General features: G+C 52.0%; 1 protein-coding gene across 1 annotated transcript; it reads left to right on the top strand.

Annotated features, from left to right (window-relative positions):
• The first annotated feature begins 5,866 nt into the window (after positions 1-5,866).
• On the top strand, positions 5,867-8,398 carry LOC136000302 (olfactory receptor 14C36-like). Its single transcript, XM_065654081.1, has 3 exons — positions 5,867-6,771; positions 7,034-7,072; positions 8,266-8,398. Exons 1-3 carry the CDS (start codon positions 5,867-5,869, stop codon positions 8,396-8,398), a joined length of 1,077 nt encoding a protein of 358 aa, XP_065510153.1.
• The last annotated feature ends 5,316 nt before the right edge of the window (positions 8,399-13,714 follow it).

The following is a 13,714-nucleotide window of genomic DNA, read 5'->3' as shown; positions in this document are numbered from 1 at the left end:
GGGAAGGGACTTTCCAAAATCCTGCTGTGAGGAGCCAGATGTAGCCACCCCCGGCACAGCCTCAGTGTCTGCTGCCAACCTGCCCTCAAATCATCTCTTCCCATTAACCAGGAGTCACTACGGATGTTGCTGTTCTCCTTCGGGCAGTGTGGTGCTCACCAGGCACAGCCAGAGCTGTTCCTGTGCCAGGAGGAGACTTCACACAGAGCCTTGGCTGATGGTGACAGTTCCCACCAGCCGTCCAGCTCTGGAAGGTCCAGGTGCCACAGAGGGGACACGGACTGGTTGTCGCTTCTCTTGCAGGAGCAGTGTAAGGAACGTTTAACGAAAGGATGCAGTTTTCAGAAAACTGAGGACCTGGCGCCTGACCCCAGCCGGGGGGAGGGCTGAGAGTCATCAGACTGTCAATCCTTAATGTAAAACAAAGTCTCCTTGAAATAATCCCGGAACGCAAATTGATTACTGTATTTAAAAAGTTAAGCTAGGGGGAACGGTAACATAAGAGCCAGGAATCCCTATTTTAAATAAATCAATAAGGGGAGGGGTTTATTATAACTAGATGACTGAGACAGGTAAACTGAGGCAGTCTGTGAACCTTCCAGTATCACACGATCCAATACGTCCTCACCAACCACCGCTCCCCTGCCCACCCTTTGCTGTCACACACACACAGTTGCCCTCAGTCCATGGGCCGCCCTGTGAAACATCCATAAAATGTCACAACTCCCCGTTGAGCTCATGGAGTCCGTGGCTTTGGGCTCCGTCTGTTCCGTGGCCACTCCGGACAGCACAGGTGTCTGTTCCGTGGGGTCACGGGCACCAAACCCAGCTCGGGTGGGAACCAAGAGGGTCCCCTCATGTTCAGGGCCCAAAGCGCCATCTGTAGCATCTGCCCGTCCTTTTGAGTGCCCAGAGCCTCCTTCTTGGGGCCCAGATCCTCATGTTCAGGGTCCCAGCGTGCCTTTTATCACCCATGGCCTTTGTTTATGGCCCATGGTTTCAGTTTCAGGTGGAGCTTGTTGCCTGGCAACAACCAACCAGAAGTTTATGGGAAGCCAGTGGACCCAGGACAGCCAATCACACTTGAGCAGGCGGGGCAAGTCATATGATTGACATGTAACCAGCCAATCAAGCTTTGAGGCCTGCTAGAAAGGTGGCGAGAGCTGAACCAACTGGGCAGCGTTCAGGGGCAGGCTGTGCTGGCTGCACCAATCATGGCTGGTAGGCGTGCAGCAATGGATGATTGACAAGCAGCCTGACCAATCATTTGATGGGAAGAGCCAGGAGGAAATGCGAGACAGCCAATCAGAGGAAACAGCGCCTCACGGAAGGGTGGGCACTATGGGGAGGACCGACCCTTCAGGCAGCCAATCAGAGAGAGCATCACCTCAGGGGAGGGTGGGCCCCAAACCAGGCAGACTCATGGCCCAGGCAGCCAATCAGCTGCAGGATCAGCTCAGGGGAGGAGACTGACAGCCCTCCCGACCAATGGTGGTGAAGACCAAGATCAGAATCATAAAATCATGGAATGTCCTGAGCCTGAAGGACCCACAGGATCACGGAGCCCAACTCCTGTCCCTGCACTTCACACCCCACAGGTCACTCCATGTGTCTGAGGACGGTGTCCAGTCTCTTCTTGAACACTGTCAGGTTGGGCCGTGACACCTCCCTGGGGAGCCTGTTCCAGTGTCCAGCACCTCTGGGTGAAGAACCTTTTCCTCATGTCCAACTGACCCTCCCTGGCACATCTTCTGCCATTCCCTGGGTTCTGTCACTGTCACAGAGAGAAGAGCTCAGCCCTGCCCCTCCTGCTCCCCTGCTGAAGCTGCAGCCCCATGAGCTCTGCCCTCAGACTCCTCTGCTCCAGCTGAACAAACCCAGGGACTTCAGCCGCTCCTCATCTGCCTTCCCCTCCAAACCTTTCCCCAACTTTGTAGCCTCTTCTGGACACTCTCCGGCAGCTTTATCTCCTTTTTCTCCTGTGTCCCCAGCCCTGCACACAGTGAATGCTCCAGGTGAGGCCGCCCCAGCGCAGAGCAGAGCGGGACAATCCCCTCCCTGCCCGGCTGGCCCTGCTGTGCTGGATGCACCAGGACAGGGGGCCCTCTTGGCACCAGGGACTCTGGTGGCTCATGTTCAACCTGCCATTGACCAGAACCCCCAGATCCCTCTCTGCAGAGCTGCTCTCCAGCATCTCGTCCTCTAGTCTGTCTGTACAGCCAGGGTTGCCATGTCCCAGGTGCAGAATCATGCGCTCTTCTGCTTCTCTGTAGGGTGACCCAAAGAAGGAACAGCTTGTGCCGTGTCTCCTGGGGGCTGTTTGGGGGCACTTGTAAACCAGCCCTGCACCTCATGTGAATTATTCCTGTGGTCAGGGAGAACCTGAGAGCTGTCCCTAAACTGAAAATATGAAGGGGAAGGAAGGATAGCGTCGTTCAGGCTGGGTGAGACCTCGGGAGGTGTCCTAACCAACCTCCTGCTCAAAGCAGGGTCAGACCAGATTACTCAGGGCTGTATCCAAACACATATATGGGTACTTTCTGGGGTAGAGTGGATGTGCACTCCTGGGAAACAGCTTCCAGGGCTTGACTGTCCTCAGGATTGGGAAGTTTCTCCCTTTCTATAGCACCTTTCCAAGCCCAACCATCCAGATTGTTTCTTACCCATCTACTTACACACTGACACAGATCATAGTAGCCTACCTTGGACACAAGAATATTGTGGGGGATGATGCTGAATGCCTTGCTGACTTCCAGGTAACAGACCACCACTGCTCTCCCCACGTCCTGCAATCCTGTCCTTTCCTCACAGAAAGCAAAGAGGATGGACAGGCACAACCTGCCCTGGGTAAACCATGTCACCTTCTCTTCCAGACACCCAGAAATGGGGTCCTGTGGACATGTTCTGGGGCACAGCCCTTAGTTCCCCTGCTCACCCATTGGCCATTTTTGAAAAGTGCACACAATGTGTGAGAGCTGCCAGTGGTCAGGGAGTCCCCCCAGTCTCCATGAGCTTTCCAAGAAGGTGGAGAGTGGCCTCACTGTGACATGGTCCTGCTGTCTCAGCTCCTGGGATGCTGCCCCTCCTGTCCCATAGACTGGAAAGGATTGTGTTAGTTCCAGTGACACCTGACTCGATCCCCATCCACTGCTGGTTGTTCTTCTCCAGATTCCTGTCTCAAGTCACAGAGGACTGGGAGAACTTGCTGAAGATGGAGGAAGAGACACAGAGAATATAAGTTCTTTCCATTTTTAATTTCATCAAGGGCCAAATGGTGTCTTTGTTTCTCCTTTAACTGTTCCTGCAGTAGTAACAGCTCATTATGGGGCCCTTGAATTGCCTTACAGAGCTAGACCGAGTTTTGATCTGGACTGTTGCTGTGCTTGGAGGCTGCTGTCCATGAAGACCAGATGAACTAACTTCTGCCACCCTGCCTTGGCAGTTTATTCCATCCGTGTCACAGCTCTGTCTGCAACACTGACAGCTCCAGCTCACCCAGTCAGGTCCCTGGCTGAGGACATTGCCTCACATCTGGGCTGAACCACCCCAGCTGTGGCACCAGCCCAGCTCCGACCTGCCCCAAGGAAACCAGGTGCCAAATGTCCAAGACCCCATGTGTGCAAAGGCTTTGCCTCAGAGCACAGACATGACATGGCCAAAGATTGCTGAATGTCTCTCTAGCCCTAGGAGTATAAAACCAGAATAAAATGGCTAAATGCCTTCAACTGAAGATATTCCTCCCCAGCTTGGAAAAATTGGATCCTTTGCTACAACTTTCGTGTGTCCTCTCTAACAATGGGACAAGAAAAAATGGTTCTCATGCCCAAATTCTTTTCTAATATGAAAAATGCTACTGCAGGAAAGAAGTGTCTCTGTAGAGGTGAGAGAAGAAACATCACTGATTACTTCACACTGTTTCATGGGACATTCCCCCGGAGATCCAGGAACACCACAAGGGAACCAGGAGGGGACAGAGAAAGGGACATCATGGGCTGCTCCTGTGCTGCTGAGCTGGGCTGGGCTCCTGGGACAGAGGGAGCTCATGGCAAGCGGCAGCGCTGCAGAGAGACAGCTCTGCCCAGGAGCAGCTCCTCTGCAAAGCGCAGCAGGGCTGAGGGCTCTGCCTGCAGCACCGAGGGGAGAGGAGCCAGGCAGAGAGAGGGGAAATGCAGTCTGGGGTGTTGAGACAGCTGAGAGCTCACTGGAGGTGAAATCTTCACAGTCCTTAACACAGTAAGTCTCTGAGTGAAGGGTGGTGCTGATATGGATCCTGCAGTTATCTCCCAGAGCTGGCACATCCCATGGCTGGTGTGGAGGAGAAGGATCTGCACCTCAGCAGGGATTCTCTGCATGGACCGGGCACAACAGCTGCCTTCTCCCGGCTGCAGGGTGTGAAGCCGGGTGTGCACCCAGGGGTGCCCAGGGCTGTCCTGCAGAGCAGGGTCCCTGCACCCCAGGGCCGTGCCAGGGCAGGGACTCTGCTGCGTGCCAGGGTCAGCACTCAGCCTGCCCGGGGAGATCCCAACAACACTGAAGGAGAAGCTGTGGGGGGAAGGAGCAACCCCCGACAGGGCAGGGTCTTTCAGCTGTTGAGAAGGAACTGCGTGGGTCAGGACAGCTCACAGCTCCAGCTCACCCCCAGGACATTTGCAGAGGTTCCTTCTGAAGGACACTGAGGAAGTATTTATCTGATAGGGATGATTTTAAGTTTTGAGTTTTTTCCACTCTTGGTTGGCTGGGTGGGCAGTGGGACATGGGATTTTATTTCTCTGCCCTGGAGAAGGTGCTAAGACCCCAGTTCACGTTAGGACTTGTCGGAGCTGCTCCTGAGCCCCTGCACACACAAAGCTGCCCCTGGGCAGTGCCTGGTGCCAGGAGGTGTGACCAGGACAGAGCTGAGCATGGGGGACGGGCTCTGAGACACTGACAGGGAGCAGACCCAGGGACAGAGAAACAGCTCCCAGCAGGGACAGGTCCATGCAGCAGAGACATGGGCAGGGGTTGGGAGCTGCAACCAGAAATCACAGAATCACAGAATCACAGAATGTTAGGGATTGGAAGGGACCTCGAAAGATCATCTAGTCCAATCCCCCTGCCAGGGCAGGAACACCTAGGTGAGGTTACACAGGAAGGCGTCCAGGCGGGTTTTGAATGTCTCCAGAGAAGGAGAATCCACAACCTCCCTGGGAAGCCTGTTCCAGTGTTCCGTCACCCAAATGCTGGGGAGAGGATTCAGGAACCCCCCTGCCATCCCCTGTAGTGCAGACACATTTCCCAGTGCAACCCTCTGGTCTCCTCCCCTCCCCAGCAGAACCTCTGCCCCAAAGCCATGTGGTCCAGGTAACGAGTCTCCACCTCAGCAGCTGGACCTACAGGTGAAGGGTTTCTGGAATATGGTACACAAAAAAGGTGTTAAAAGTACTTGATCTACAGTGTCATCATGTGAGTGGCAGCAGCACCGCCGGGTAAGGAGAAGGTTTCACATCACGCCAATCTGCCTTTCTGTCCTTGCTTTATTTTTCAGGAGCACTGCAGTGTTCTTCCCTGTTTCTCCACCTGTCCCTGGTGCTCTGACTCTCTGGACTTGGGGTGGGAATGTGGGTCCGTTTCAGTTCTGACACCAACCCAGGGGGTCTTGCCCCAGAGGTGCATTCATGAAAATTAGGTGCCCAAGCTGCATTTATTTTAAGCTGTGATGACCTGTGTTTGTCATTTGGTAGAAAAGGAGAATGAGCTGACACATGCCTCCTTCAAGTATGAGGTTTTCCATGAGAAATGGCATGGTTATTTTGCTCAGAGAAGTCTCCTCTAACTTGTCACTGTGTTTTCCTCCTTGCACAGGTCCTCATGTTCACAGGCAGAGCAAATGTCCAACAGCAGCTCCATCACCCAGTTCCTCCTCCTGGCATTCACAGACACACGGGAGCTGCAGCTCTTGCACTTCTGGCTCTTCCTGGGCATCTACCTGGCTGCCCTCCTGGGCAACGGCCTCATCATCACCACCATAGCCTGTGACCAGCACCTCCACACACCCATGTACTTCTTCCTCTGCAACCTCTCCCTGCTGGACCTGGGCTCCATCTCCATCACTGTCCCCAAATCCATGGCCAACTCTCTGTGGGATACCAGGGTCATTTCCTTTGCAGGATGTGCTGCCCAGGTCTTCTTTGTATGTTTCTTGTTTGGTGCAGAGTATTCTCTTCTCACTGTCATGTCCTACGACCGCTACGTTGCCATCTGCAAACCCCTGCACTACGGGACCCTCCTGGGCAGCAGAGCTTGTGTCCACATGGCAGCAGCTGCCTGGGCCAGTGCATTTCTCTATGCTCTGCTGCACACGGCCAATACATTTTCACTGCCACTGTGCAAGGGCAATGCCCTGGACCAGTTCTTCTGTGAAATCCCCCAGATCCTCAAGCTCGCCTGCTCAGACATTTACCTCAGGGAAGGTTGGCTCCTTGTTGTTAGTGTCTTAGTAATACTTGGGTGTTTTTTGTTTATTGTCGTGTCCTATGTGCAGATCTTCAGGGCCGTGCTGAGGATCCCCTCTGAGCAGGGACGGCACAAAGCCTTTTCCACGTGCCTCCCTCACCTGGCCGTGGTCTCCCTGTTTGTCAGCACTGTCATGTTTTGCTACCTGAAGCCCCCCTCCATCTCCTCCCCATCCCTGGACCTGGTGGTGTCTGTTCTGTACTCAGTGGTGCCTCCAGCAGTGAACCCCCTCATCTACAGCATGAGGAACCAGGAGCTCAAGGATGCCCTGAGGAAACTTATGACTGGATACTTTTCTGAAGCAATAAACTGGCCATCTTCTTCTACAGGGCAGATTCGGTGTAACTAATTACAGGCCTAATCTGTCATCTGTATTATCTGTTGTTAATGGCTTTTTTTTAATTGTGATAATGTTGTCATCTCCTCTCTAATTCACTGTCTGCTTTTTTTTATAAGCACTGGCTGTGTAAATGAGGAGCCATGATCTGTGTGTATTTAAAGAAATTAAAGGGTCCTCTATTGACTTGTTTTTCACTATATCCTTCCTGCAAGGCCTTTTGGAGCTGCAGGGACAGTTCCTGTGTGCATGGGAGGAGGGGAAAAGAGCCCAGCCTGGCAGCACTGCCAGGGAGCAGCAGCGCTTGGCTTTCCAGAGCTGTTCTCGTTCCACTCCCACACTCTCCTTCTCATCCCTTGTGTTGGTGCAAGGCCTGAGTGCTCTGGCAGCCTGGTCACCGTCCTGCTGTGTGTCAGTCCTGTGAGCGCAGGCAGGGACAGGCAATGGGCACTGCTGTGACAGAGCTGGCCTCCGTAACAGTACTTCTATAAAGAAGAGTGATCTCCTCAGGGCAGTGCCAGAAGGCTTAGGTCTTCTTCAAGTTTCTGTCAAGAACATGCACAAGAAGGTGGCCACAGATGCAAACACCAGTGTACAGCTGCACAGTGTGTGTGTGCAGGGCTGGGCACACAGCAGTGTCCTCTCACAGCCAGGCCTCCTGCCAGAGACCTGCAGGACCAGCAGAGCAGGGGCTGGGCTGTGCCCCTGTGCACTGGACACCCCACAGAAGCTGCCCCAGGACAATCATCATGCACTGGCCCCTCACAACCACCATTTCCAGCCCTGGCCTCTCACCCCAGCTCACAGAGGTTGCTCTTCCCTCCTTGGTGGGACACTGAATGAGTTGTTCAGCAGTCCATGTTGGCTTTGTACAGATGAGATGTAGGCACACACATCATGTACGTGAGGTGACACGCACGCGAGCGATCACAAACACCATCAATTATTCCTTGTTTTTCCATTAAGGTCTGTGGCACAGACAAGGTCTTGAGGTCACTTGATGTTGGGAGGAACACCCCATGGGAAATCACCTGAATGCAACATTGCGATCTTCTTCCTTGAACTGAGGTCCCTGTGTCCATTCCTCATGACATGGCACTTCTCAGATGAGTGCAGAGCAGGGTGACACACCACAGGGCTGAGGTGCCTCCCATCCCTTTGGAGTGGCAACAGGAGGCCAGAAATCCACTGTGACTCCTTCCTCTGTGAGTAAAAGGGACAGACTCTGTCTCTGAACATCCCTGGGTGCATAAGCAGTCCTGAGACCAGCTCAGACGTGGATGCCTGATGGAATCCTGACATTTCTGTGTGTGACTCCAGGAACAAACCTCAGTGGCTGAGTGAGATTCATCTCACCTCCCTTGGACAGGCTCATTGCAAGTGCTCCTGTATGCTAAATCACCCTTGCCCATGATTCTGGACTGTGCTTTCAAAAGTGACAGCAGAAACAGAGAAGTTCTGAGGTCCTTGGGAAAGGAAGATGTCAAACCCATCTTCAAGAAGGGCAGCAAGGGCAATTTGAATAATTACAGGCTGGTCAGCCTACCTCCATCCCTGGGAACAGGATAGGCCGCATCTTCCTGCACTAATCTGCAGGCACCTGAAGGACAAGGAAGGGATCGCTGAACCAAAGTAAGCAGAAAACCCAATGAGTCCCAAGAAATGCTCTGAACCCATTCCAGAGCTTTAGACCCCCAGGAAAGAGCTCAGTGACAGTGCAGCCCATGCAGTTGCATCTGTGTCCCTCACGGAGCAGCACAACCAGTGTGGAGTCACCCCATGGTCCTGCAGCCAACCTGCTCTGTAGAGCATCAGTGCCAGGTTGGGGCCCTGTGGGGAGCACAGGGAAGGGGCCAGGAGCACCAGACCAGATCAGAGGAGGGATGGGGGGAGATCAGACAGGAGCTGACGGGGGCTGGAAATTGCCTTGGAGAGAAAAATGCTGGTGTTCAGCTGCCCCAAGATTATACACAGAGTTTAGGGTGCAGGGCCAGAAGTCCTTGCTGTCCTGGTGCTTCACCAGGCCTGGGAAGTAGCTGAAGAAGTATTGGTGTCCCCCACTTGCCATCTCTTAGTGCATCATCCCTCGTGAAGGGTGGCATGGAAAGCAAGTCTGGGACCCTGCGTCACGACTTGCACCGAAGAAAGTATTCACCCAGAAGCCACATCATTTTGCTCTGGTACTTCAGTCCTGGTGCTCATCACATGTCCTTAAGACAAACTTATGCACCCCTCTTGTCAACCTTACCCCAAAAGTCACCCCTAGACAAGGCTCCTGAGCTGGGGCCAAGCTGGAGAACTGGGGTCCAGCTGTGACCAGAGGAAGGACAAGGCCTGTCCTGGGTCCTCTAAAGGGCCGGCAGCCTCTGATCTCCACCAGAAAAGGCAGCATGCAGGAAACTGTAGACCATCCCCAAGCCCAATGGAGGCCCTTAGGAAGAGTTCCTCTCTCCAAATATCCAGCCCAGCTTGTTGCTGCATGAACAACCAGGAGAAACTGCCCCAGGACCCTCATTCCAGACCCCATCTCCTCCACCCCATACAGGCAGTGCTCTCCCCCTTGTCACTGAGGTGGTTCCAGGGACCCAAGAGACACCTGTGGGGAGGAGATGTTGGGTAGGGACATGGTGTCCTTCAGTGCTCCTCATGGTACCTCCTGCTGGGCTTTGTGCCGCTGGTCACAACCCTCTGAGCCTGGATGTTCAGTCAGTTCTCAGTGGTGCTAAACAGGAATATGCCCATGAGCACATTGGGCTGCACTGGGAGGAGCGTGGCCACCCAGACAAGGGCAGTTATTGTCCATCTTGACTCCGCACTGGTGTGGTCACATCTGGAGCGGGGTGTCCCAGTGGGAGGTTCCCCATTCTGGAGGAACGGGGAGGAGCTGTCGTGTGGCCAGAGAGAGTCTGGGTCATGTGTGGAGATGTTGAGAGACCCAAACTTCTTTAGCCTGGTGAAGTGGAGGCTGAGGAAACATGCTGTTTTTACTGAAATTGAGTTAATTTTCTTCATGCATTTTGAATCTCTCTCCTTCATAGCTACTACAGTCTTTTGTTTAGATTTACTATGAGAATAATGAGATAACGCTGTTTCCTCCCTGGCATAGAGTTAATTTTTTCTTTTAGCAGCTTTACAGTGTTTGCCATTTGGTATGAAAGGAATGTCAGAACTCACTGATATCTTGGCTGTTGTCAGGGAAACCAAGGACTTCTTTGGCCATCCAGCTGCAGATGCAAATTGGCAGGAGGGGACACAGACAGGACAGCACCTGGGTTGACATGCAGGCTGATCAATGAAATATTCCCTGTGATTAGCGTCATGCTCAGTCTAAAGCTGGAGCTGGCTTTTAGGGTTTGTTACATCCATTACTTTGGGTTTTCCAGCTGGTTTGGTTAGTTCCATTCAGAAGTTTCATTCTGTCATGAGTTCGATGTCAGTTCGGCCTTTTGCCGTTCTGCCATTTTGCAGTTGGCCTTTGGGTCTTTTTGCCTGTTGCCCTTTTGTTCTCTCTTGCTGGGATCAGGTGTTCAGCAGCACAGGTGGGGACACACCGGGGTGAGAACAAGCTGGGGAAGCGCATGGGGTGTCTGCAGATGTCCCTGACAGTGCGGCCTAGAGGAGACACATGGTTGTCATGGCCATGGCACCCCATTGCCTCCTTGCACCCCCCAGGGAGTCTCACACCGTTGTCCTGCACTGGGCATCATCCCCACATCCCCAGGAAGACCCCTGAGACACACGTGAGGGACAGGATCTCCCTTCCCAGGGGCAGGGGGTCAAGGCTTGGCCATTCTCCTTCATCAAACAAATCAAGGGTTTTCTCAGCATCAGAGATGCTGCACTTTGCCTTTGCCTGATGCAATCACTGCCTCCAATTATCTGCTGTAACGAGTCCCTGGGGAGGCTTTGTCAGTAACAGCCCTCAGTGGGGCCCATTAATGCTTCAAGGTACTTTGGGCTTTGCTTCTGACTTGGACTTCTTGAGGAGATTCTTCAGTCTGTCCTTGGTATCTGAGGTTCATGGACTCAGCACCAAATACGCCATGGGGCTCATTAAAACACAGAAAGCCCTAACGAATGATGTTTCTTTCTGTAATTTTCTTCCAATCTTCAAGACTTGTAGAACTAACTGGAGAGGTTTCAATGGGACACTTACTGATGAAGATTTCAAAGATTTCATAAAGGAGGGTTTTTTCTTTCAAGGGTATTTTCTGTCATTTTTCAGTGTGTAGAAGAAGTGACAGCAGCATTCTGCAATGGACATTGATCCAGAGGGTCTCCTGAAGCCATCTGGACAGGCAGGAGAACAGTCCCTTGAGGCTGGACACTGTATGGACACCCTTGCTCCTCACCCCCCACCCCCAGTCTGCCAGTTCCCTCATTGGCCACCAGAGACTTGCATCACTTTTCCTCACATCAGACTTCTCCACTGAGCTCTGCAGGTGGATGCTGCAGCTCCTGCACACCAGCTCCCACCTGCTCTCCTGTGTAAACACCACACAATTTCATAAACACTAAACCACTTTCCTCAACTGTGTGTGTAAGCTGGATCCAATGAGGTCCACCATCCACAAGGGACATCCACACAAGAACTGTTTTAGACAGACAGATAGGAAAGGATATATATAAACACAATTAACACATTAACTACCATGTTAATTAGACTTCTGAAGAATGGGGCAAGTTTGTAACACCCTGAAGCTCTGAAGCAGAAACCAGAGAGTTGAGAGGCAACTGAGTGACCAAAGAGCAAGTGGAGGAGGAAACCTGAGAGCACTGGGAAGGGCAAACGTACAGACAGTCTGCTAGAAAGTTGTCCTTTGACATGGACATTTAATCAGGAGAGGTGGAAACTCCTGAATGACGAGGGAGATGAAATAATAGTGTTGGTAATAGAAGTACAGGGGAAGACCAGTATTTGTTTTCCTACCCTTAGTACACTTCCCCGTAATTCACTTTTTGGCTTTTTTTTTTTTAAATTTTAATATGTTAAAAAAAAAATCCTCCAATCAAACAAAGAAACCAACGAAACAAAAGAAGTAAAACAACCACAAAACCAAAGCAAAAAAAAAAAAACAAACCCACCAACCAACAACAACAACAAAACAACCACAAAACAACCACAACAACAAAGTGCACCCTTCCAGGCAGACATCAGTCATCTGTTGTCTCACCATAAACAGCCAGTGCCATTTTAGGGGCCCCAGTGCACCTGAGGTGCTGGCCTGGGGTTGGCCTCTATCACAGAGGACCTGGGGGAGACCAGAGCACCTTGCAATGCAGGTGGAGCCTGGGCAGGGGTTCCCGGGGCATCTACACTGGCACCAGGTGTCTGTGTCCCTGGAGCTGAAGACATTCGTGTCCTAAATCCATTCCCAGTTCTGGGAAACTCTTTCCTTTTCAAAGAAAAGAAACCCTCCCAAAGAAAAAAAGAAAAATAAAGACAAGTATGTTGACACCTTCCTTTGCTTTGGATCTTTGTCTTCAGTTCTTCTTATTTTGATTTTCATTGACATTAACTGACATTTGATGGGCCTGCAGGCATTAAGCCAAGATCATTTTGTGTCTTGCATAGCGCCCCATGCCTTCTAAACCTTCTCTGCCCAGGACTCCTCACACTTTGCCCAGGGCAAGTCACACTGAGGTGTTGACTGGTTCACTGCTTGAGATGTTGGTTTAGATGGTCACCTACAGCACAGGTGGATTCATGGCCCATAATCGTCTGCTCTGCTCCAGTTAGAAACAGAGCCCAACATCACAATGGGATCGTCAGAGAACTGAGGTTAAAGGGACCTCAGGAGTCTGCAGTCCAACCTGTCAGAAACTGGGTCACACCAAGGTGTTCAAGCCTTGATTCAATCAGAGATTGAAAACCTGCAAAGACAGAGACTGTGCAGCTTCTCTGGGTGACCTGAGACAGCACTTGGCTGAGCCCCTGGGGTAAAAGCTTTTCCTTATGTCCTGGCTGAACCTCTCTCACCTTCCACCCATTCTCTTTTGTTCTTCTACCACACATCATGGTGAAGAGCCTGGCTGTGTGTTCTCCATGACCTCCTGTAAGAGTCGGTTCGAAGAACAGTATTGGCCTCAACATTGCCATCAGGGACTTGGAGAATAGATGCCCTGGTAGAAAGAACTGTACAAGGACTTGGAGAGAGGCCTGAGGAAAAGAACTGTGTTGTACAGGTCTCTCTGACCTGGGGCTACAGGTAACAATAGCTGCTGTCCAGAAGATGGATTTTCACCTGCTGCCTCGGCCAAAATTGCCCCCACCTCTTAGCTGCTACTAAGGCCAACAATGAAGAGCATGTGCAGAGGCTCGCAGAGGTTCTTGAGGTCACCCAGCGGACCAGTAAGAGACCCCTGAACTGAGGTGATGCAGGCACAGACAAGTTCTGGCAAGCAAAGCAGGGACTATTTGGGCCTGCACAGTTCAGCCTGGATTGCGAAACGAAGGCGGAGATTGGCCTCAATCAATGGGAGAGAGGAGGGGTGAAGAAGCATAAAAGGTGGCTTGTGACTGAACATCATTGAGATGTCCCCACCAAAGGATCACGCATCACGACGGAGGACCGGCAGGACGCTGTACGGGACCTGAGTCCATAGGGACGCCTTTGGACTCGTGGTGGTAGCTAATCCTCTTTCCCCCTTTTTTTCTCTTCCCCTTTTCTCCACTTTCTCTATCGCGTGCCGCTTTACGGGCAAAATAATAAAGTTAACACCGTTTGATTGAATTATAACCCCTTGGCATTTTGGTCGCTTCAAGATCAAGGTAAACGAACCATCATGAGTCCATCAACAAATGGACCGTGACATTAAATTGGTGTCATGGACAGGATTCTGAGAATACAGAGAGTGCAGGTACTGTGTGGTCTGTAACAGGGG

Source organism: Caloenas nicobarica, chromosome 32 (assembly GCF_036013445.1).
Source record: "Caloenas nicobarica isolate bCalNic1 chromosome 32, bCalNic1.hap1, whole genome shotgun sequence".
Classification (NCBI taxonomy): domain Eukaryota; kingdom Metazoa; phylum Chordata; class Aves; order Columbiformes; family Columbidae; genus Caloenas; species Caloenas nicobarica.
Note: the sequence above shows the minus strand (reverse complement) of the source record. Positions and strands in the feature narration are given on the sequence as shown.